General features: G+C 38.2%; 1 protein-coding gene across 1 annotated transcript in view; it reads right to left on the bottom strand.

Annotated features, from left to right (window-relative positions):
* Positions 1 to 1,061: 1,061 nt before the first annotated feature.
* SEL1L (SEL1L adaptor subunit of SYVN1 ubiquitin ligase) overlaps positions 1,062 to 20,992 on the bottom strand; it is a 32,788-nt gene continuing 12,857 nt past the window's right edge. The window contains exons 6-21 of the mRNA XM_063160167.1: positions 20,158 to 20,320; positions 18,639 to 18,692; positions 18,498 to 18,557; positions 17,797 to 17,878; positions 17,335 to 17,489; positions 16,537 to 16,593; positions 15,482 to 15,550; positions 13,011 to 13,088; positions 11,808 to 11,870; positions 10,939 to 11,026; positions 10,541 to 10,689; positions 9,803 to 9,968; positions 8,354 to 8,428; positions 6,599 to 6,771; positions 6,218 to 6,346; positions 1,062 to 5,008 (exon numbers count right to left, since the gene is read on the bottom strand). Coding sequence (XP_063016237.1) covers positions 4,805 to 5,008; positions 6,218 to 6,346; positions 6,599 to 6,771; positions 8,354 to 8,428; positions 9,803 to 9,968; positions 10,541 to 10,689; positions 10,939 to 11,026; positions 11,808 to 11,870; positions 13,011 to 13,088; positions 15,482 to 15,550; positions 16,537 to 16,593; positions 17,335 to 17,489; positions 17,797 to 17,878; positions 18,498 to 18,557; positions 18,639 to 18,692; positions 20,158 to 20,320 — 1,765 coding nt within the window. The 3' untranslated portion in view covers positions 1,062 to 4,804. The remainder of the gene's footprint in view (positions 5,009 to 6,217; positions 6,347 to 6,598; positions 6,772 to 8,353; positions 8,429 to 9,802; positions 9,969 to 10,540; positions 10,690 to 10,938; positions 11,027 to 11,807; positions 11,871 to 13,010; positions 13,089 to 15,481; positions 15,551 to 16,536; positions 16,594 to 17,334; positions 17,490 to 17,796; positions 17,879 to 18,497; positions 18,558 to 18,638; positions 18,693 to 20,157; positions 20,321 to 20,992) is intronic.

Below are 20,992 nucleotides of genomic sequence, written 5' to 3'. Positions count from 1 at the left end.
GTCTTGTAGGTTTAGAAATGATACTCTCTAATAATATTTTAATTTGCTTTAGTCTCAAGACTAAAACATAGAAAATACAGCAATATAAAAACCAAACCCAAACCACATATACTAGTTTTCAAGAACATTATTCTGGAGCTCTTAAAGACAAACAAGCTACAGAAATCCCAAACACTCCCCCACACCACACCATATAGTTACCTGGTACTCCGTTCCCTCCACAGAACACAGCTTCACATTGACTACAGGCTACAAATAAAATCAAGTATCTACTGGACCCCACCTCAGCCGAGTATGTCAGCACTCACATCTCAAATAGTGGACTTTTTTGGAAGGTGAGGGATGACCTCATTAAGCTTGAGCTTTGTTAGTTGAACTCAAGCTGGTTTTTAATACCTGCAGTTCTGCTTTTACCTGCAACAAGTGCTACTGGCAGGAGCAGAAAACATGGAAAGCCTCCAAATACTTCAGAAAACTATGTGATTTGGGCTGATGCTCAGGATCACTTACCTATTGATACCTTTCCTAGGTATTACTGCTACCCCACTGTCCTTATTTTCCTTCTCCCCAATGAACAAGCATGCTGGAAAGCCCATCAACTTAATGAATTTAACAAGGGAGGACTTGGTCTCAACAGGTGGAGCCTAAGGGATGATTGGGTCAAAACCAACCTGCAAAACAAACAAATCTCTCAGCTTGGAGTAGTCCCTCCCCCAGTATCCATTCCAACTGACTGAATTATCCCTGGATCAGTGTTGAAAATGCAGCAGTAATTCTGAAGTTACTGGTCACTACTCTTGAATCACACAGCAGTTCACATGGCTGTGCCTACCAGCCAAGGTACTAATATTGCATACACTGTCTCACACATACACACACATAGAGGACAAGTTTATAGCACAACTGGAGATATTCCCCCTCTCTCTGTGCCCTTCCTAAGGAATGGAAGGGAAAGTATGAGAATCCTTATAGGAAGGGATGCATTGAGCAGTGGCACATACCAGTGCATATGACTTGCAATTCACATCTTCTGTCATCATAACCACTGTGAACACTGAGGGTGACCACACAGGTGGTATCTTTATTTCACAAGATTAAAGATACAGTACAAAATGAATCTGTACATCTTTCTATTAACAGAATTTGTTTACACAATTATATTACATTTGACCAGCCTTTATACTGATTTTAAATACAAAATAAATTTACAAAACTCCTACAAGACCCTTTTAAAGAACTGTAGCTGATAAAAACAAAGGGTTCCCCCCAAATAGTCCCTATTTGCCATATGCATTTGCAGTAGTTCAAATCAAACTAAATCTTTTCAGTTTAATATTCTCTGAAACAAAAAAATAGAATTTCAGTTCACTGTTGCCTATCTAAAAGGAAAGCAACTTGCAAAGGTGAGTCTAATCCCCTTTTATAGGCCAAAACTAGCATATAATAGGTGGAAATTAGATAATGCATAGTCTTAAAAAGTCCTTTCACAAGCTGTATCCTAATGTTTTCCCCCCAAATTAAAACTTTTTTTTTTTTAGTAAGAGTAGCTGACTTACGGAAGATAACTAAAAAGTGAGTAAAACTATCTTGCAAGAGTCTCATGAGGACGTTTGTATCAAAGGCCTTACCTTCTATTACACTGTCCCATTATGGACAATATAAAGCAAGAAAATTATTTCAACAGATAGCTCTGGGACAAGTTTCACCAGTGATGAACTAAAATCCTGTTTTCTCAACAGTTCAGTGTTTCTTTTAACTAGAAAGAACAGCTAATGTCTTTGATTAATAATTTGAGATGCAGAATAATGCGTTTCTTCATATTTTCCCACAGTCTTCCTACATATAAAAATCCCACCAATAACACTTACTGCTCTGTAGTTCCATTTTCTGTGCAAGGAAAGAAGAGCATGTGTCTATGAAGGTCAAATAGGCAGGCTCTGGCCTATGTTACTACACACAAAGAATACAACTTTTCATTCAAACCATGCTGAACACACCCAGAAAGGTTTCTCTTAAATCAAGTTTCCCTTCTAAAATACTCCTGCATCTAAGATAACCTGTGTCCTACCAAAAGGGAAAAGTACTTCACTTCAGTAAACTGAGCAACTCAGCTTCTTTAAGAAAAAGATGCTTGATTAACTGAGTACACAACAAGGAACATATTGCTAGTAAGAGTTAAATATACTTTCCTCAAAACGCAAGTTTCAGAACAGAGTAGTAAGGGATTGTCACAAAAACTTAAGTCATGGTGTAGATAACTGATTTAGAAAACTTATTCATATCTTTAATCCCTGAGTTAACTTGCCATTATTTATGGTAAGTACCTTTTTCTTCTACCACCACATTCAAATGAATGTCATCTGAAAAGTTAGTGGTAGTAATTTGGTGGAAGGGAAAAAAGCAGGAGAAAGACTTCCTTATTGCTCCTTCAAAAAAGCATTTTTTTAAATGAAGTAACTTGCTCATCTTCAATTGTTTTCTTCTGCTGATTTCTTGGATGTAAAAATGCATCAGATTCACTGAAAGTCATCTACAAGACTGTCACATAGCAGCAGTGATGAGAGATTCTCATGCAAGTAAAAGAGAGCTTTTAGAATTTAGTTCTAATAGATCAACAACCAAAACATTTTAATAAAGCAGTAACAAAATTGTTAAATTGCCTAAGAGACCAATACCAATGAATGAATGGTATTTAACTGAAAAATGTTTTCCATATAATCTTTAATTTACTCATGCCAAGCTAAAACGAGTTATTAAGTGAGAGTGGCAAAATATGTCAGAGGGAGTGTTCAGAAGTCACAGATATCTTAGAAATGCAGCTGGGGAATGCTGTACATATAAGACACTACATGTAAGTTCAATACTGTTTCATCTGCTAATGATGATTGAGACTGAACAAGGCATTCCTCTACCACATGCTGCAACCCTCCACACTGCAATGAAAAAGATTTGTCTTCATATGACCAGCATAAACATTGTGAAGTACTGAGAAGTTCTACCTATAATACTAGTACCTTTAATACTAGTCATCCATGACATTTCCATTTACAAATGAATGGATTGTTTATCTTCCATCCCAAGCTAGAGGCCTATTGTGCAATGATCTCCTTGCACATGTACCAAGTATGAAACCATACCAAACTCTCAACTCTAAATAAAGTGTATTGATATGTTGTTGCCAATACACTGGAAAAACATTTGCATGAAAAGAAGCCCTTAACCCCTTAAACACAACAGCTTCTGTCAGAAAGCAGCTAAAGCCTCCTCATTTGTATTCATTCAGCTTTATGATAGCATATTCAGAGGGTTTAATGCTAGTACAGAAACCAAAATTTCACTACCATTGGAAAATAAGAACAGACACTTATGCATTTCATGCTCCTAGACTATTCTGCCACTGCTTCCCACACCCAGCCCCAGAAAATATAGTTCAATGAAACTCGTCACAAAGTGAAGATTCCTCTTGCAGTCTTAAATAATCAGTCCACAGGTCACAGTCTTTACACCCATTAAAAGGCCTTTACACTGACCTGGTGGCATCAAAAAGCCACTAGTCTTCTTTCTCTTTGGATTTTCTTGTTACAAAGGGCCCTCGAGATGGCCCAGCCAGAAGACATTACTTGTGACTTTCCTCTGTGCCAGGTACAAGAGAGGCTGGCAACAGCTGCAACACTCCCTGTGGCTCTGGAGTAGCATCACAGGCATAAGCCCATGCCCTTTTGTAGAGAGCATGCATTTTTGTGGCTCTTTTTTTGTAGATGCATTAAGCAGATGCATGCATGAGGTACACACATTTCTTTCTTGCAGTGCAAATCACTAACAGGTTTGTTGAAAATCAAGCACAGAACTTCCAACTCCAAAAGCAAGTCAGCTAACTCACTGAGATTTCTGGCTCTCTCCTTTCTTCGGTGTGTGCAGTAATACTGGTGATTTCTGCTATCTAGACTCAGCCTCTTAGTCAAGACAAATTTAAATTTAGGAACTCTACCAATATGTTTTCATGTCATGAAGGACTGCAAAGTACACAGGGTCCTGAAAAGTTTTAGGCGTATGTGAGATCTGGGTGCTGTGTGGACAGTTTTCAACTGACAAACTTTACAGACCCCATCTGTCCCACTCCACCTTATGGGCTACATACTGACTGCTGAGAACTGTCTAAGGGGAACGGAGAAAAACACCCAAACCAAAAAAGCACAAATGGAGAGTAGCATGTTTGCTGGCTTAGTTTTACAGGGTTTATCCATAATCTATGCTGAACCATCCAAGACAGCCTAAAGGACCAAAGTGTTAAGAAATACTAAAAAAATGAAATAAGGACTATAGAAATACTTGGGATGTAGATCAGAATTTAAGTTCCCAACAGCCCTAGTCTTTTCAGAATTTGAATATAGGTCAGCTTCTTGGACTTAAATTTGCCATAAATTTATAATTATTACTTTTATAAAGGGCAACTGCTATCAAGCAGGCAAAAACCTTCCACTGCTAGCCTTCTGTCTCTCTGGGAGATGAAAAGGACTGAATAAAGAGGAACTAGATACAGCAGGCAACATTTTTGTAGTAGCACTCTTGTGTTTCCATGAAAAAAGCCATAGTGTTATTCCATTGGCACTGAAATAACATTCAAATCAGTTTCAAAATAATTTTCTTATCCCTGAAAAAAGGCATCATTCTAAGCAGCTTTCAAAGATTTTTTTAAACTTCTTTGTGCCTCTTTTGGGGGAGGGACTGTTGATCCAAAGTCCTAATTCACAATGAAAATTGTTCCTTTTGGAAAAATCCAGTTCTTTGACTGAGGCTCTTGTTGCTATTGTGGTGGTTGGTGCTCTGGGGGCGGTTCCTGTTGAGGCACAGCTGGCCGCAGTCCTGCTGCTCTGGGAACTGCCTGGTGCTGCCTTTGTCTGTAAGCTATAATTGTTCCCAGGAGCAAGGCGATGATGGTCATCAGGTAGAGGTCCCACTCAGGCCCCAGCAGCTGGTCCATATCAATGTGTGAGAATACCTCTCTTATCTAAGAAAGAAAAAGTCCACATCATGTCAAAGAACACAAATGGGAAATTACTTTGATTTTAAATTTGACTTGTAACACTTTTCATGTACAAGTATCAGTTTTAAAACTTAGTGGCTCTTTTCCTCTCTGAAAAAATAGTATCACATCAGCAACATTCTTATTTTCCAGGAACTAAAACACCATTGAGACTAAGAGGCATCCTATATAGAATGAGGTACTCTACTTTCTATTTTAGAGATGAAAGTTTCACGATGGAGTTTTGTGGCTTTCCCATGAATGACAGAGCATTAAGCCTCAGGACACTTGTGGGGTACAATGCTGAGATTTGTGCAGGTAATGGACAGGGAATTTTGATTGAAGAGCCTTTTTGTAAGATCCCATTTGCATAAGGATTAGCTAACACACACTTCAATGCTTCACCGCTGTATCTGACCATACAGTCACTGCCAATTTAAAACTGCAGCAGCAGACTTTTAACTGGGAAAATCTGCGCTCTGCATACCAGCTTCTGTGAGTGCTACGTGGGTATTTGCCCAATTGATTTACGTATTTTGACTGTCCTCAGCCTCAATACTATTATAATTTGTCAAACTGCTGAATTGTCTGAAACTGCATTTGCTCTAAGTAGTAATAACTTCCATACCATTTTTATTCATTAAAAACCAAAAAGGCAGTAAGATGTCACAACACTGAGAAATATTGGAAAGACTTCACTTTAATTCCAGACAGGTTTTTTTTCAGGTCCACCACTCAGGAAAAACAATACAAAATACCTAAACTATCTAATACAAATACATTTTTCCCCCACAGAGATCAAACACAAGTATAATGGGGTTGTTACAGCTGAATATAAAATAGCATAAGAATCAGGGATAATTTTTTTTCCCCTAAGCAATTATGTCAGTTAAATCTGCTTCATTTTGATAGCAGATGGTCATGGATAAGAACAGTTAAACAGTTTTGAGAAATTCTCTTCAAGGAAAGAACAGTGCAGAAGAGCACTGCCTGTGCACATTTCAGATTCACAGAGTTGCACAAATAGGAACAAAAGCTTCACTGACTTTCTTAATATACAACAGTAGAAAACAAATCTATCCTAAGTTTGCAGAAGGTTCAAGCAATACTTCTACTTAAGTAAAATTACAAATTAAGCTACTTTTAAAAATGGAAAACACATTTGCTCTTCTCTTTTAACTCTGCATTACTTACATTGATTTCTCGTATGTACTGCAAGGAATAAATCACTCCAAGCTTGCAAAGTGCTAGGAAGACTGGAACCTGAGCATCTGGGCTTGCTTCAGCTGCCATATCATAAAATCGCTTTGCAAGATGAATATCCTAAAGTTAAGAAAATTCAAAGCACGGTTTTGAAGAACTTGAATAATTAACCATAGTTTGTTTTTTTTTTCCTAAGATATGTTTACCTTTGGTGTCTATGCATCATTACTTCACATAGTTAAGTCAATATACTTGTCCACTGCCTATTGGTGAACGTATTGGGAGACATGCTCATTCCACTAGTTGTGGACTTAACTGAGTATCAGCAAACGTACTCTAACAAAGCAGACTCTCAGTGTACAGCTCACTCACCTGCTTGATGCCCAGCCCCTTTTCATGCATGTAGCCCAGATTAAACATTGCTTGAGCACTGTGCTGCTGTTCTGATGCCAGTCGATAGTGAATAAATGCAGTTTCGTAGTCAACATCAGTACCAAACCCATAAAAATGGTAATCTCCAAGTTTAATTCTTGCAACAGTATATCCTATAAATCAAACAACAAAAAAGGATAAAATAACTAGGCAAGTAAACCTTTTGGCTTCCCATGAAGATGCAGTAGGAGCATTAGTATTACTTTTGACAGTGTGTACAAACTGTTCATCTTTCACCACCCCCTCACATACACAGCTTTTATTTTAACAATGTGGTTAAGCTAACCAAAACACAGCAAATTTCTATCTGCAGGTAAGACCTCTTCCTAGTAACCCTACCAACATTTTTATTGATATATAGCGGTATCAGCTGAAAATCTGCAACATGTTCATGATCAGTCCCTTACTACAGAAAAGCTTTTCATTTGCTATATGGCCTTTAAAGGATTCAACTTTCTTTTTAAAGCAGTAACACTGGAAATTTGAAAAATAGTGTCTCATCATTAATGCCATCATCTCAATTTCTTAATTCTGAACTAAAAGCCCTGACAGTCTGAATTTTCATGGTAGTCTTGCTCTAAAGTTAAAAACTAGTAGACAGACATTAGTGTAGATGCATCCCTTTACAAGTTAGATATCTCAAGATATTTCATCATTAAGTTCACATTGGTTATCTTAGGGTAGGTAAACAAGTACCAGAGTTTAAATTTGTGTTGTTTGGTCATCAAGGATGCATTCTTCATCAGTGCTTACTTTGAATAGGAAATTGCATTTCTTAATAAATGATGAAAAGCAACAAATTACTCTGAAGGATTTTCGATTTATTTTTCCAAGCATATACACTTTTAGAAAAGTCAGTGCAAACATTGCTAATGTTGTTTAACACTGCTCTATAATTCCTTATGGAACAACAAAAGAAACACAAAGTACATTTGTATTTTAGTCCTTTTAGTCTTTATAATCACAGAAAGGCTCAGAGGACATTGTAATGACACTATAGCTAAAAATAGACCAAAGAACACCAACTATCCTATCTGGGATACAACTTCTCTTAACAGGAGGAAGTAAACTTTCCCTCGTTACATATTTCATAGCAAAACAGATGAAATCAGACATTATTGGCTCTACTAAACATTAAGGAAACCTTCCTGTCTGATCATTTGGGAGGCACTGTGGCCATCACACTCCCACCAATACAGACTGGCACTGCAGGGACTGAAGCTCCTTCCCCCTTCGCAGTGCTTGGCTGCAAGGGCTGATGGGTGCTTGACTCCCTACCTGTGCCACTCTCACAGTCAGACAAGCTTCCCTTCATGGTTTGACCCTGGGGTTCCAAGAGCAGAGTCTCAGATGCCAGAATCTTTTAAACAATTTAATAATGGCACAGTAACACAAAAAAACAGCTTGAGCTTGTATTTCCGAGGAGGAACTCCAAACAAAAGAATCTCTGGGCTTTTATACCCTCACAGTCTGTTCATACTTAAATCTGGGGCCCTTGGCTCCTGCTGTGTCTTGTCACCTGCCTGGGCCACAGGTCCCCAGGCCCCTTGCTATGAAAAAGGTTGGCAGTGTATGGCTCCTTGCCTTGGGCTCCACTCACCCAGAGCTCAACCTGCAGCTCACACTGCAGCTGCAAACCTACACTGAATGTACTCCTCAACATAAAGAGACTGGAATTGTGAGGTACAGACATACCTTGAGAAGCTGCTCTATTCCAGTGAAGCAAAGCTCGAGGATAGGTTTCATTTTCTCCTACTATGCTAGCTTCTTCTAAAGAAGAAAATAACCCAGTTAAAAAGAACCATGGCCTATGCATACATGACCACAAAAAACCCCCTGCTTATCTTCAGTCTGCTGAAATATGTTAAAAACTTGAAGCAATCCATATTATAGAACAAACAAGATTCAATGCATCTGAAACTTATAAAAATCCATTTCATTTATACAGCCGTTCCATTTATCTGCCCACATAAGAGAGCTAGGAACAAACTATAGCATTTCATACCGAACTATGGCTTACTAAGCATCTTTCCCATCCCAGCTGTAGGAGATTCTGATGCATACTTGAGAAATGACAGAAAATGCAAGTTTTAAGAGCACATAATTTGGACTTTGAAAAATACACGGTTGAAGTATAACCTGCTGTAGTTTTGGCCATCTGAAACCCAGGACTAGTCAGGTAAAACAAAGGCTTAAACTCCTTAACCAGCCACACTGCAGTCCCTTACATGGCAGTGCTTCAGCTACTTCAGAAGTTGTCTTGTCACACTTTGAAGGTTCATGAACTATCAGACAATTCAAAGGATTTATAACTTGAATTTCAAGTATAACTATGGTTTCAGCTGTACTGTCCCACAGCTGACAGATTTTGTATAAAACATCAAGTCATTTTAAATCAATCTCCAAGTAAAGACAATCAGAGTTTTAACTTGGGGAAAAAAGTTGTTTCTTTGCACTTCCATCTTATCTAAAGATGATTCACTCAGACACCTTTAAAAAAACATGAACTTGAACCAATAGGTGATTTCAACACTAAGATATAAAGCTGGCAAGAAGACCCAGATTTGGTTAAGAGAAAGTTTAAAATACTAGGTTTTGCAGTTTGTACAAAGATTTACCATTGTACTTCCACTGTCCACCAATGACTTGAAACTCTAATAAATCCAAGTTCGAGCCATATAGTTCCAGTAAGACACATGGGACGAGTTTTTTTTCAAATCTAAGAGAATCAGCTGCCCAGTTCCTCACCCCTGCTTCACGAGTAGCATCAGTAAAGTCACCCAAAGAAGAAAGTGCTGAGAAAATGCATTATAAGAGAAAGAACAATGGACACAGACTTCTAGGCATAGTACAGGTCAAAAGTAAACCTAATACAATCCCTGCTTTTACAACCATGCTTCAGAAATCCAGAGAATTTTTAGCACTGTGCAATATTCTAAAGACTCTCTGCTTATGCCATTTTAAAATCCCCAAGTCAGAAATTAGATGTATTTTAACTTTTAGTCTACGAAGTCATCCTTAGAAGTGAAAATGAAAACTGATTGCTTTCCAGTGTGAAGAGGAGGAAAAAGGACAAGAGCTTCATTAAAGTTCTAACATGCCACCTCCAGAAAAATCCTTTTTAGTATATATTCAGATTCTTACTCTGATCAAGTATGAAAGCAGCATTGCTTTGTGCAACTTCGTAGCCTTGTTCTGCCAGAAGAAGATACTGAACCACAGCAGAGTTTGAATCACCATCTTTATAGCTGTTGTAGGCAGTCATCAGTCTTTCAGACCAACGCCCTCGTTCACAGACATTCTTAAACAACTGCAGAGGAAAAAGGAAGGGGGAGGATACTGGTTGTCAGGAGCTTCAAAAATTTAGGTTTTGCAAGAAGTAACACTTTAACATTCTGATGCCTGTTCAAAATATTTCTATTTCACATGAAAACATGACAAGCAAACTCCACCGCTCAAGACAGGCTTACTTTAAGACACAAGTTGCTAAGCAGATAGATGCTTAGCAACTTGTAAGATTCTTAGTAAGTAAAGATAGCAACTCGTAAAATTCAGATGCTTACTCAGAATTATTTAGTATCTTAGTTTAAGTGTAACTAAACTAAGTATAAAAGAAGACTTTGGTACTTATAAGTTACTGTTGCTTTGCATTGCATTCTTTTGATTTTCTCTGAAGTTAGTAATGGAATACAAACCTGACATAACAAAAAAGCCAAAGATTTCTCTCATGAAATACAAACAAGTTTGCTAATATATCACTTTCCTTTTTGACAGCCTTGACTCTGCAGTCACTGAAATGGAAACATCCTATACAGGCTGATGTGGTTACAGGCAATCTCTTGCCAGTCAGTGTTATTGATGATGATGAACAGCTGACCTTACCTCAACAGCAGTATGACAGGACCGCATCACTCCAGTGCCAGTAGCATGCATCTGAGCCAGATTATAAAAAGCCAGAATGTGGCCACCCTGGGAGGCCAAGTTAAAATACTTCAAAGCTTGTTTATAGTCCTTCTTGACTCCAATGCCATCTAAAAGAAAGATTAAATCACTGCTATTCATTCCTCTTGAAAAGCAGCATTATATGAAACAGCTATTACTCTTCAAAATTACTCTAGAAAAGCTTTGGGAAAAAGTCAGGAAAAACCAGAATGAAATACAAGTTCAATGTAGCAAGCCCCTTCTACACGCAGAGTATGCACACACTTCTAATGCCACCTAGTGAGCAGTGACTGAAAGGGCAGGTGCTTAGACCTGCAAATGGTTTTGATGCCACTTACTGTAATACATGGAACCCAGTTGAAGCTGTCCATCAACCCATCCCTGTTCTGCAGCCTTCTGGAAATACTTCAGTGCTAGCTCATAGTTCTGCAGGAAGATTTGGTCCAGTCATTAGAGCCTTGCAATACACCAAATTTTAAGAGAGATAATATGCATGTGCATATGTGAAAGGACATATCTGTTTTACACAAAAATCACAGCAAGATTTTCCAGTGAAAATATTCCCCTGTTCAAAATCTGGAAGCAAAAAATGAAATAGGCGACAATGATATTTAGCCTGTTGTAACTCTGCAGCTACCTCAAAGCTGGCATCCACACACAGCATTGCTATGAACAGTAAAGCTTAACAGAATAGAAGCTCTGTTCTGGTTCTGGAACACTTATTTCCTCAACTTTGGGCCACTTCAAATTTTGAGTATCTGTCTGCATAGCTAAATATAAAATGTTTGACAAGAAACCTTCCTGTGGGAAAAGCAATAAAGCAAATTAACTAATTAAAAGTTTCTGTGTTCCTCCACTCTCACAAGAGTCACAAAATGGGGACAGTTAGGATTTGTTTTATTTCACAAGAAAATTAGAGACAAGCTCAAATCTCCTGTTAAAATGCACACTTCTATTAATTTCTAATAGCTTAAGCAACATTTTCAAGCTTCTGAGAGCAAAGTCAGGATTTTTCAGTTTCTTTCATGGCTGCTAATTCCATAGTGCATTTTTTTACATCAGAGATTTCCTCAAGGAATTTTCAGCATAACAGAAATCTTCACAATTAAGCTTTCCACAGTACTTCCCTCCAGAAAAAAAAAAATCTGTTGACAACAAAAAGTCACACAATCACCTATGATTAGAAAGACGACTGTCAAAAGCTTACCACTGGAACACCTCTTCCGTAGAGGTAAGCCATTCCTAATCCACTCTGTCCAACTGGATTACCCTGAAAACACAGAAAAAGACTTCTGAAAAGAAAGGCAAAACCTACATCTATGTTTTTCAAATCTGGTATGTCTTGAACATCATAAAAACATACAGTACTCAACAGAATTTAAGTTTTTGCTCCTAGTAATACTTATTTAGGGAGGAAACAGCATTTACAGTAACTTTTATTCAGTAACTACGCAGCAGATGAACAGGGAAAAGCTTTCATTATTATTTATGGAAGTTTACTGTGCACTTTTACAGTGTCATACAAGATGTAGAACCCATAACCTTAGAAAGATGGACATTAATAGTTTACTTATCTTTAGTTTTTCCAACTTCAAAATGTTTTGGGTGCTACAGAAGTTCCCCAAACAACTCCAGGAACTCTAAGAACCCATGTTAAGGGTGAAATGGTGGCTGTCCTGTGGGCTACATTGCTAACCACTGCCCATGCAAAAGCAGGCACTATGGCACTACTTCAGTGCCAGGACAGGCAATGGGACCCATCAGAAAGTTTCAGTCAATGCAGGGTGAGCACATTGAGAGATCCTCACTTTAGCACAGAGTTGTGGAACAGCATTCAGAGTGTGGAATATAAGAACCGTGAAGGCAGTTATCCTCCAACAGCTTCTTCAGAACTTAATCTATTGTGTTTCATATGCTGAACACCTTTCCTGGAATGCTTTAATTGTACAAACACTACCATAAGGGATATATCAAAGACAGATACAAGGGATTAACATGATCAAAAAACATCCCAAAGAGGAAACAGTCCAATGAGACGAGAGGTATAAAACTATTATATATTCACTTAACAGAAGCACTGTAAATTCCTGTGACAAGACAACTTCAAATTAACAAACACTAGCACTTCACAGAATTGCAAACTATTTAGGTGGACAGTATTTCATAATTATGAAATGAGTCAGACTCTATTCATGAGAGCTAGACTCCTTATACTGAACAGAGCTTTATGAAGCACCATGGTCAGAGCTGTTTTTGACATCTTAGGCAAGCAAGACTATGGGCTAATTCATCTGGGACAGAAGCTGGGAATAGGTGTCTGCACATGGAAGAGCACATCAAGCATCTTCAGCATTTCAGAGCTTATCAACTTAGTGCACATGTTGTAGTTTCACCTTACAGGTAATCATACCATATCAGCAGCTTTCTTGAAATACTGAAGGGCTGTTTCATTGCTCTGAGGTACAACATCACTTCCTTCTGAATACATCTGAAAGAGAAAGCCATTATTGAAGAACAGCCAAAGTAGTCAGTTTAGCATGAAGACCATGAAGCATCCTCACATTACGTATTGAGAGGGAGTTACTGTACTTAAATTATTGTATCACACTACTGAATAATCATTAAAACTTGTCCAGAAGCAGAAAATACATCTCTACATCTCTCTGCTGTAAAATTCAGTTTAAAATTCCAGTAGAAATCAAACTGTATTGGCAGTCAAAATACTTTGCAAAAACAAAGCAAAAATTGGTTACTAAACACAGTTAACTTCAACAATAACTAGTGATAGAACAACCAATAGAGAAAGCAGGAATTGCAATCTCTTCTGTCAGGTGCCTTGAACAGAATATTATGCTATTTTTTTAGGCTTTAAGGATATTAATTTTGAATCCTCTACTACAATGACAGCCTGAAAAAGATGACCTAGAGCTGGTGCTTACTGTAGCCTAACCTTAGAAAGTACTCAAATGGAGTAATAAGGATTTAGCTCCTCGCAGGCTGAAGGTAGTCTGCAACCCAGATCTCAGACAAGTGACCTAAATACCCCTCAAAGCAGTAGTGCACTATAATCACTGCCAGCAGTCTGCAAATTGTGTTTTAAATTAAAAATCATAGAACAGACTGGGTTAAAGATCATCTAGATCCAACTACCATGCCATGGGCAGGGATGCTAGCCACTAGACTACGTTGCTGAGGGCCCAAACCACTCTGACCTTGAACACTTCCAGGGATGGGACACCCACAACTTCTCTGGGCAACCCATTCCACTGCCTCACCACCCTCTGAATAAAGAGCTTTGGCTCTGAATGTTAACTCAGCCTAAATCTCTCCTCATTTAGTTTAAAACTATTCCCCTTTGTCCTATAACTACCTGTTGTGCAAAATGTTGCTCTCCCTCTTTTTTGTTAGACCCCTTTAGGTACTGGAAGGTTGCAGTGAGGTCTCCCTGGAGCCTTCTCTTCTCCAGGCTGAATACCCCCAGCTTTCTCAGCCTGTCTGCACTGGAAAGTGCTCCATTCCTCTGATCATCTTGATCCTCTGTATTCACTCCAACAGGTCCATGTCTTTCCTGTGCTGAGGATCACACACCGGGACCAAGTACTCCAGGTGGGGTCTCACAAGGGCAGAGTAGAGGGGGAGAATTGCCTCCCTCAGCCTGTTGGCCACTCCTCTTTTGATGCAGGCCAGGAGGATGTCTGCCTTTTGGGCTGCAAGTGCACACTGCTGGGTCATGTCCAGCTTTTCACTCATGAGATCCCCCAAGTCCTTCTTCATAAGGCTGCTCTCAGTAAGTTCATCTCCCAGTCTGCACCAGTATTTGTACAGGTGCAGCCCTCCCATTTGCACTTATTGAGCCTCACAAGGTTCTCATGGACCCACATCTCAGGTTTGTCCAGGTCCCTTTGGGTGGCCTCCCATCCTTCTGTTGTGTCACTGCACTACTCAGCTTGGTGGCATCCGCAAACTTGCTGAGGCTGTTCTTGATCTCACTGTGTGTGCCACTGGTGAAGATACTAGAGAGCACTGGTCCCAGGACAGAGCCCTGAGGGACCCCACTTGTCACTGGCCTCCACCTGGACATAGAGCCAATAATCACAACTCTCTGGCTGTATCCATCCAGCCAATTCCTTATTTCCCAGATATTCCACCCTTCCAATACATGTCTCTCCAATTTGAAGACCAGGATGTTGCACAGGACCATGCCAAAGGCCTTACAGAAATCTAAATAGCTGATATCAGACATTCTTCCCTTGCTGACCATTGTTTTCGCTCAATCACAAAAGGCAACCAAATTGGTCAGGTAAGATCTGCCCTTAGACAAAAAACCCCTTAAATCTGATATAACTGAAACAAAGGCCCACCCTGCAGGGAGATTCAAGCTTTACTGCAAAGTAAGTACAGCCCTATTATCATTTCTGACTCAGATGCCTCAATTCTCTACACAGAATGAAACTGGAAGAATTTCCTTCCCATTTCCTTCACAACTTATCATTTCCTGATGGGCAAAGTTTTGAGAAGCCTAGTTTTCCCCTACACATTGTGTGGAAAAGAATAGTTTCCTATTTAGAGTTTTGAATTCCACCACAGAAAAAGGACATTCAAATATTTAATTATTTGATTAAAACAAAACAAAACACACCAAAACCCTGGTTCAGGCACTATTAAAAAAACCTCCAAAATCCTAAAGAAAAGGAAAACTTAGACAAGACATAAGACACTACAACAGTCAAATCTTGCAGAAAAATTCAAAATAGGAGCTAAACTGCAATACTTAAATTGCAGAATTCACGTTGTAGATTGACTGATAGTAGAAAGTAGGAAACATTTTCTATTTTTCACTGCAAGGCAGTTTTCTTACTTTTGAGAGTATTTGTATCTTACCTTTCCTAGAAAAGCCATAGCATGGGAATTGCCAGCATTGGCTGCTTGATTGAAGTATTCAAATGCTCGCTGTAGAAAAGAAAGCAAGTGTTTTAATCACCATCACTATGATTTGAGCAACTTTTCTTGCAAATGGAGTAGAGGCAGGTAGATTTGTTTGCCAGGTTACCACATTCTTCTGGGAGTAAAGTTACCAATCCCACTTAATTTAATATATGTGACAGGGTTCTTCACTTACATAATTGCAATATTAAGCAGCAATCCCTCTAACCAGTGTATTCCAAAAAACAGAAGAGGAAAAACCCAACAAACTGTAACTGTTACTATGCTATGTTACTAGCTACACAGTTAAATCTTACTTTCTTATGGTACCATCAAATCCTGTTTAGAATAGACGAGATTGGCCAACTCCTATTCTACTTTTACAGAGAAATTGGTTATACTCCTTCTGACCACTCACTATTATCTCTGAACCCTCCTGAAACAGTCATCTGGAAGTATTTTAAATATGATGACTAATAAATAATTCCTGTATTCAGGACTACACATCCTTAGCTCTCAATTTTTCAATATATACTTCAAGATGAGGTTAGCTATTTTAACTTCCATAAGCAAGGTAGCTAGCTTGTCTTACATCTGCAGAAGTTCTATTTTCTATGCCCACTTAATATCTTTAGTATTTAAAGTTATAGTGTTTTGTCTACAGAAGCAAAATGTTCTTGCAAGCCACAAACTACACTATCATCACTAATGCAGGCCCAGTGCATCATGAAGTTTGTACCACATTTACAACAGCTCAGCCAGCTCCAGTACTACTTGATAAGAAGTTTTTATTTTTGACATTCTCATTTTTAAGGTGGTTAATCTTAAACTAGTTACGTAAAAAAATCAGTTCCATCTTCTAGTCACATAAAGATTAAGTTTTATTGAATAAGACTACTGAAATTGTTACATACCATACAATGGTACTTACACACTTTTGTACCACTTTCTCAGTTGTATTTTCTCCCCCTCTGCCTAGCATAATATGCATCAGAGATATAGAGAAAAGGTACCTGATGATTTTGCTCTACTCCTCTTCCCCCATGCAAGTGCAACTGTCCAAGGCCAACCTAAAAAAAAAATTTTACATCAAAAGTAAGTCACTTTTCCCTTGGGACTTCTTCTAGCAATACAGATACAGGTGAGCTAATTAGCTAATTACACGCACAAAGATAGACAATATCAGAGTTAAGATGCCACAAAGTTTGAAAGCACAGACTTGATTCAATAACTACAGTACAGTCCTACTTTTTCACACTAGCCTAAATGGAAATTTATCCTAGATAGAAGCAACATACTGTCCTAGATGTAAAGCAACAAATGCTCATTTGAATCCTGTCTACCTAAGTCTTAAATGATATAGGACCAAGTTGGCTTGCGACAATTTGCCTCTGTTAGCATCCTCCCCTCCTAGACTGTGTGTAGAAGAGATCCAGACTGCAGCATGCAAAAGATATGCAAGAGCAGGACCAGTGAGAAATTGAAATTCCTTGTCAAGGCCAGTACTTTTATCCAGCTTCCTGCACAACATCTGAAGCTATCCTTGAAAGAGTCTTGCTGGTTTCTAGTGAAAGCCAAGATCTCATTCCTAAGATGCTAAAGTTGTTTTCAAAAAGTTTGCATTTTCTGTCCAAGTTCTACCTTAAACACACTAAAACATAAGTCTCTTCACATAAAAACTAAGGGGGAAACAGGAAACAGCTTGATTCTGGATGAATAGAACACAAACTCCAATGTCTTTCCATATTCCATAAAGCTGTTCCTGTAATTCTTGAAAATGTCTGAATGTCATCAGGTGGACTTAATCTTACCTGTGCTTGTACATCTCCCTTCTCTGCTAAAAACTGGTAATACTGGATCAAGTCTTCTTCTAGCATACCACTTGCCATTCCTGGATTTTCTACTTCATCTGCTAAGCGAATTCGCTGAACCACTGTGCCACCAGTCAAGGAAATGTCACTAGCAACTGGAAAAGAGATGAGATAAATTTTCAGACAGTTTTTTTCAATACAAAAGTTACACCATAACTTAATAAAACCAGATGTCTACAGAGCTTCAAGCTGTTACTCAAGAAAGAATTAATTACTTTGGTACCCTCCAAGACATTTCAATACAGATAAAAATAGCATATCATAATGCAGAAACATAACTTGTTTAGTATAAATAGGGAATTTCTGATATTATTAGCTCTGGAAGTACTTTAGTATCTTCTAGTTGAATGATGAAGAAGGACAAAGAAGGTCAAGAATGTTACCCCAGTAAAAAGTTGTTACCGTGATTAGCTACAAGTCGGTAGTGAGTGAGAGCAGATTCACAGCTCTGAAGGACTCCAATCCCAGCCCAGTACCGGTAACCCTAGAAAGGAAATGACAAATATGGGACTATCAATTACTTGAGAATACACTGCCTGCAATGTTACAAACTTCTTTCACATTACTTGATCAAGATTTGACAAGACAATAGGCTGGACAGAGGCCATGAGTCCTTTGTAGTTACATAAAAAACCAATGACTGACACTATTAAAGGTTAAACATGGCCAGTATAGTTCAGATATCACTCAAGAAAAAGCAAATAAGTAGAATGATGCTTAAGAGTGAACCTGTAAAGCCTTTTATTTACATACTGCACTTTGTCTTAAATACCATAATACTGACTAAACCAGCATTTTCTATAATGATCTCTTTCATAGTTCTCATTTGATTACAAAATTTTTAAGTCTGATAATTCTTATTTTAGTCAAGAGATTTAAACATCCAAATTCCATCTAAATTCATAGTGGTGCATAGCTTAAAATGAGCAGACTCATCCTTGAATTAAAAATTAATAATGGGGAAGATACTACTGCCCACTCAATGCATGCAAAATGATGTAGTATTTGGACAGGGTATTCATATGAAAGAAAATCATAACACTGAAAACGCAGAAGTACAAAAACACTCTTGCATGTTTAAAGTTATTAACCATGTTACTTACCAAGATCATATGAGCAATCAGATTTCCTCCTAGAGCTCCAAAAGTGTAATACACCAGGGCCTTAAAACAAAAATCATTGGTTATTTAACATCAGCCCCTAAGAGAAAACACAAGACCACACACTGAAAATTTCTAAATTACCTTAGCTTGACTCGAATTGACTCCTAGGCCAGACGCATAGAGAAATCCAAGTGCCTAGAAATACAAAAGCACACATTTCAAAAAACCACAGATCAATTCTCCTGGAATACATGGGCACAGAGATTCAAAGCTGCAAAGAGTATGCCAAGCTCTACCTTCAGTTTGGTGCTGCCTATATGTATGCTCTTCCCTGCCCCTTTCCAAGTATGACATTTCAAAATCATTCAGTTGCTTAGGATGCTAACATAAATTAAGTGTTGCACCAGAATTCAGACAAGTGAATCAAATGTAAGAAGCAAACTACTACTTCTCAGAATATCAAGTGTAGATCCAAAGGTCCCAAACAGTCAAAGTGTCCCAGTCTAAAGACCCTCTAGTGAAGCTGAGCAGTATCTGTCAGGTCATTCATGTACCCAGCTTGCCTCAGACACCAGTGTAAACATCTGTGAACCAAAGCCTTGCATAGAAGACTCGTACTGTTGGATTCACAGTTCTTATAAATCCACAGTTTTGCATCTGCTCTGCCACTGGTTACTGGCAACTATAAATATACACAATCAGAATGCTCTGAGCTATTTATCTGATGTTCTTTCAGAAGTTATTTTTGTTCTTAAGATTTACATAGTTATTGCTCTACCTATCACACCTGTTACAGCTGGTAGCTCAGAACAGAAACTAGTAGCACAGAACTAGTGTATAAGTAAAGATGTCTATGTTTCAGTGTTCTACAAGTATTCTAGGCAATCTGAAAGCATACACAAAAATTCTCATGCAGACAGTATTGAATTTTAGATCAGTAAAAGTCAAGTTCATCACTGAGAGATCAAGTCTGTAGAGAAAACATGCTCCTACTTTCTATAGTAAATAGATACTCCACCATTAAACAGGGAACAGCTGTAGATTTGGCAGCCAAAGAGAAGAGAAAGTTAATAGCTCCTTAAGAAGCTAACATTTCCAAAACAAGTGATAACTAAACAATAAGTATATGCAGGTATGGGATATTAAAATCATTAACACTCATATTTTATGACATTTTGTAACAGTAAGCATGAATAATTCTGTGTTTAAAGCCACAGAGACAAAGCAAGTCCCAATCTACTAAATACATGTCAAGGTTCCTAGGAGTTTTTATTTCCTAGATTATAAACTGGTGTCATCTCAGATAAAACTGCAAATAAAAAGTCACAACACTGCACAAAAAACCACATAAAAAATACAGTTTCAGAAGGTTTGTTGGCTGGAGTCACCTACATATACTTGTTTTTTTGACTTATACATCCAATGTTGTCAGCCATGTAACAGGGGAAAAAAATTTAAAAGACCAGCATCATCTCATATTACTGGTAGTTAAGCATTTTAAAATTCCAACAGAAGATGTGTTTGTGCTTACTTTGAGGGTACAGATGCCATCTATAAAAGCACCCTAGAGGAAGTACAATCTAAAACACTGTATTTATAGATTATATTATTTCATTTATAAACCTATAGAAGCACCTGTAGGATCTAAGGATATACATACCATTTGTCCTTTAGGAGAACCCTCTTCCGTTAGCTTTTCAAATAGTTCTTTTGATGACTGGATGTTCTGCTTCAGGTAATCCCCAAACAACAAAGCATAAGACACTTTCTCCATGGCCTTGGTATGATTCATGTCAGCTGCTTTCAGAAGATACTGATATGCTCTTAAGAGAAAACAATTTCTTTGTCAACTTGGAGCAATGTAGCAAATTCCATTTATAAACCTGAAGATTCTGGAGAGGGTTTTGTTCCTCTGTTTTAGCCTTTATTTTCCAAAAATGCATCTACCTACAATCATTTCTTCTAGGTACAAATCATCAACATAAGCAACAACACATGATTTAGTTAATGGACAAGCTGAATTTTAATGTTTGCTCTACTCCATAGGCAAAGCAGTATGCATTTCCTCTCCTCTAAGACATACAAGAAATGTAAGCTGAAATGATATTTTTGTAGCAACAATTTTTAGTTCTGTACTAGGTGTCCAGTAGAACCACTCCCGTAACAGTCTTGTATATCACAGTAAAGAGAAGCAGCCTGAAAAAGATGATGTATTCTCTACAATCTGAGTACAAAACCACTCCAGTGAAAACACCAAGCCTTGGGCCCAAGATAACAGAATATGTGATCAATTTTGTGCTGAAAAAGTCATGCTAACAAACAGGGGGATCTCTGGATACTCCTCTTTCTATTCCACTCTCAGAACTGGTAGCCCTTCCAAGTAATTTCACAGCAGTTAAAAACCTCCTAACCTTACACAGGGTTACACAGCAGCAGCAAGCTGCTTCAGCTTAGCCTCAGGGACCCTTGAGAGCATTCCAAGATTTTCATTTACC

The sequence above is a fragment of the Melospiza melodia genome, chromosome 6 (assembly GCF_035770615.1).
Source record: "Melospiza melodia melodia isolate bMelMel2 chromosome 6, bMelMel2.pri, whole genome shotgun sequence".
NCBI lineage: Eukaryota > Metazoa > Chordata > Aves > Passeriformes > Passerellidae > Melospiza > Melospiza melodia.
Note: the sequence above shows the minus strand (reverse complement) of the source record. Positions and strands in the feature narration are given on the sequence as shown.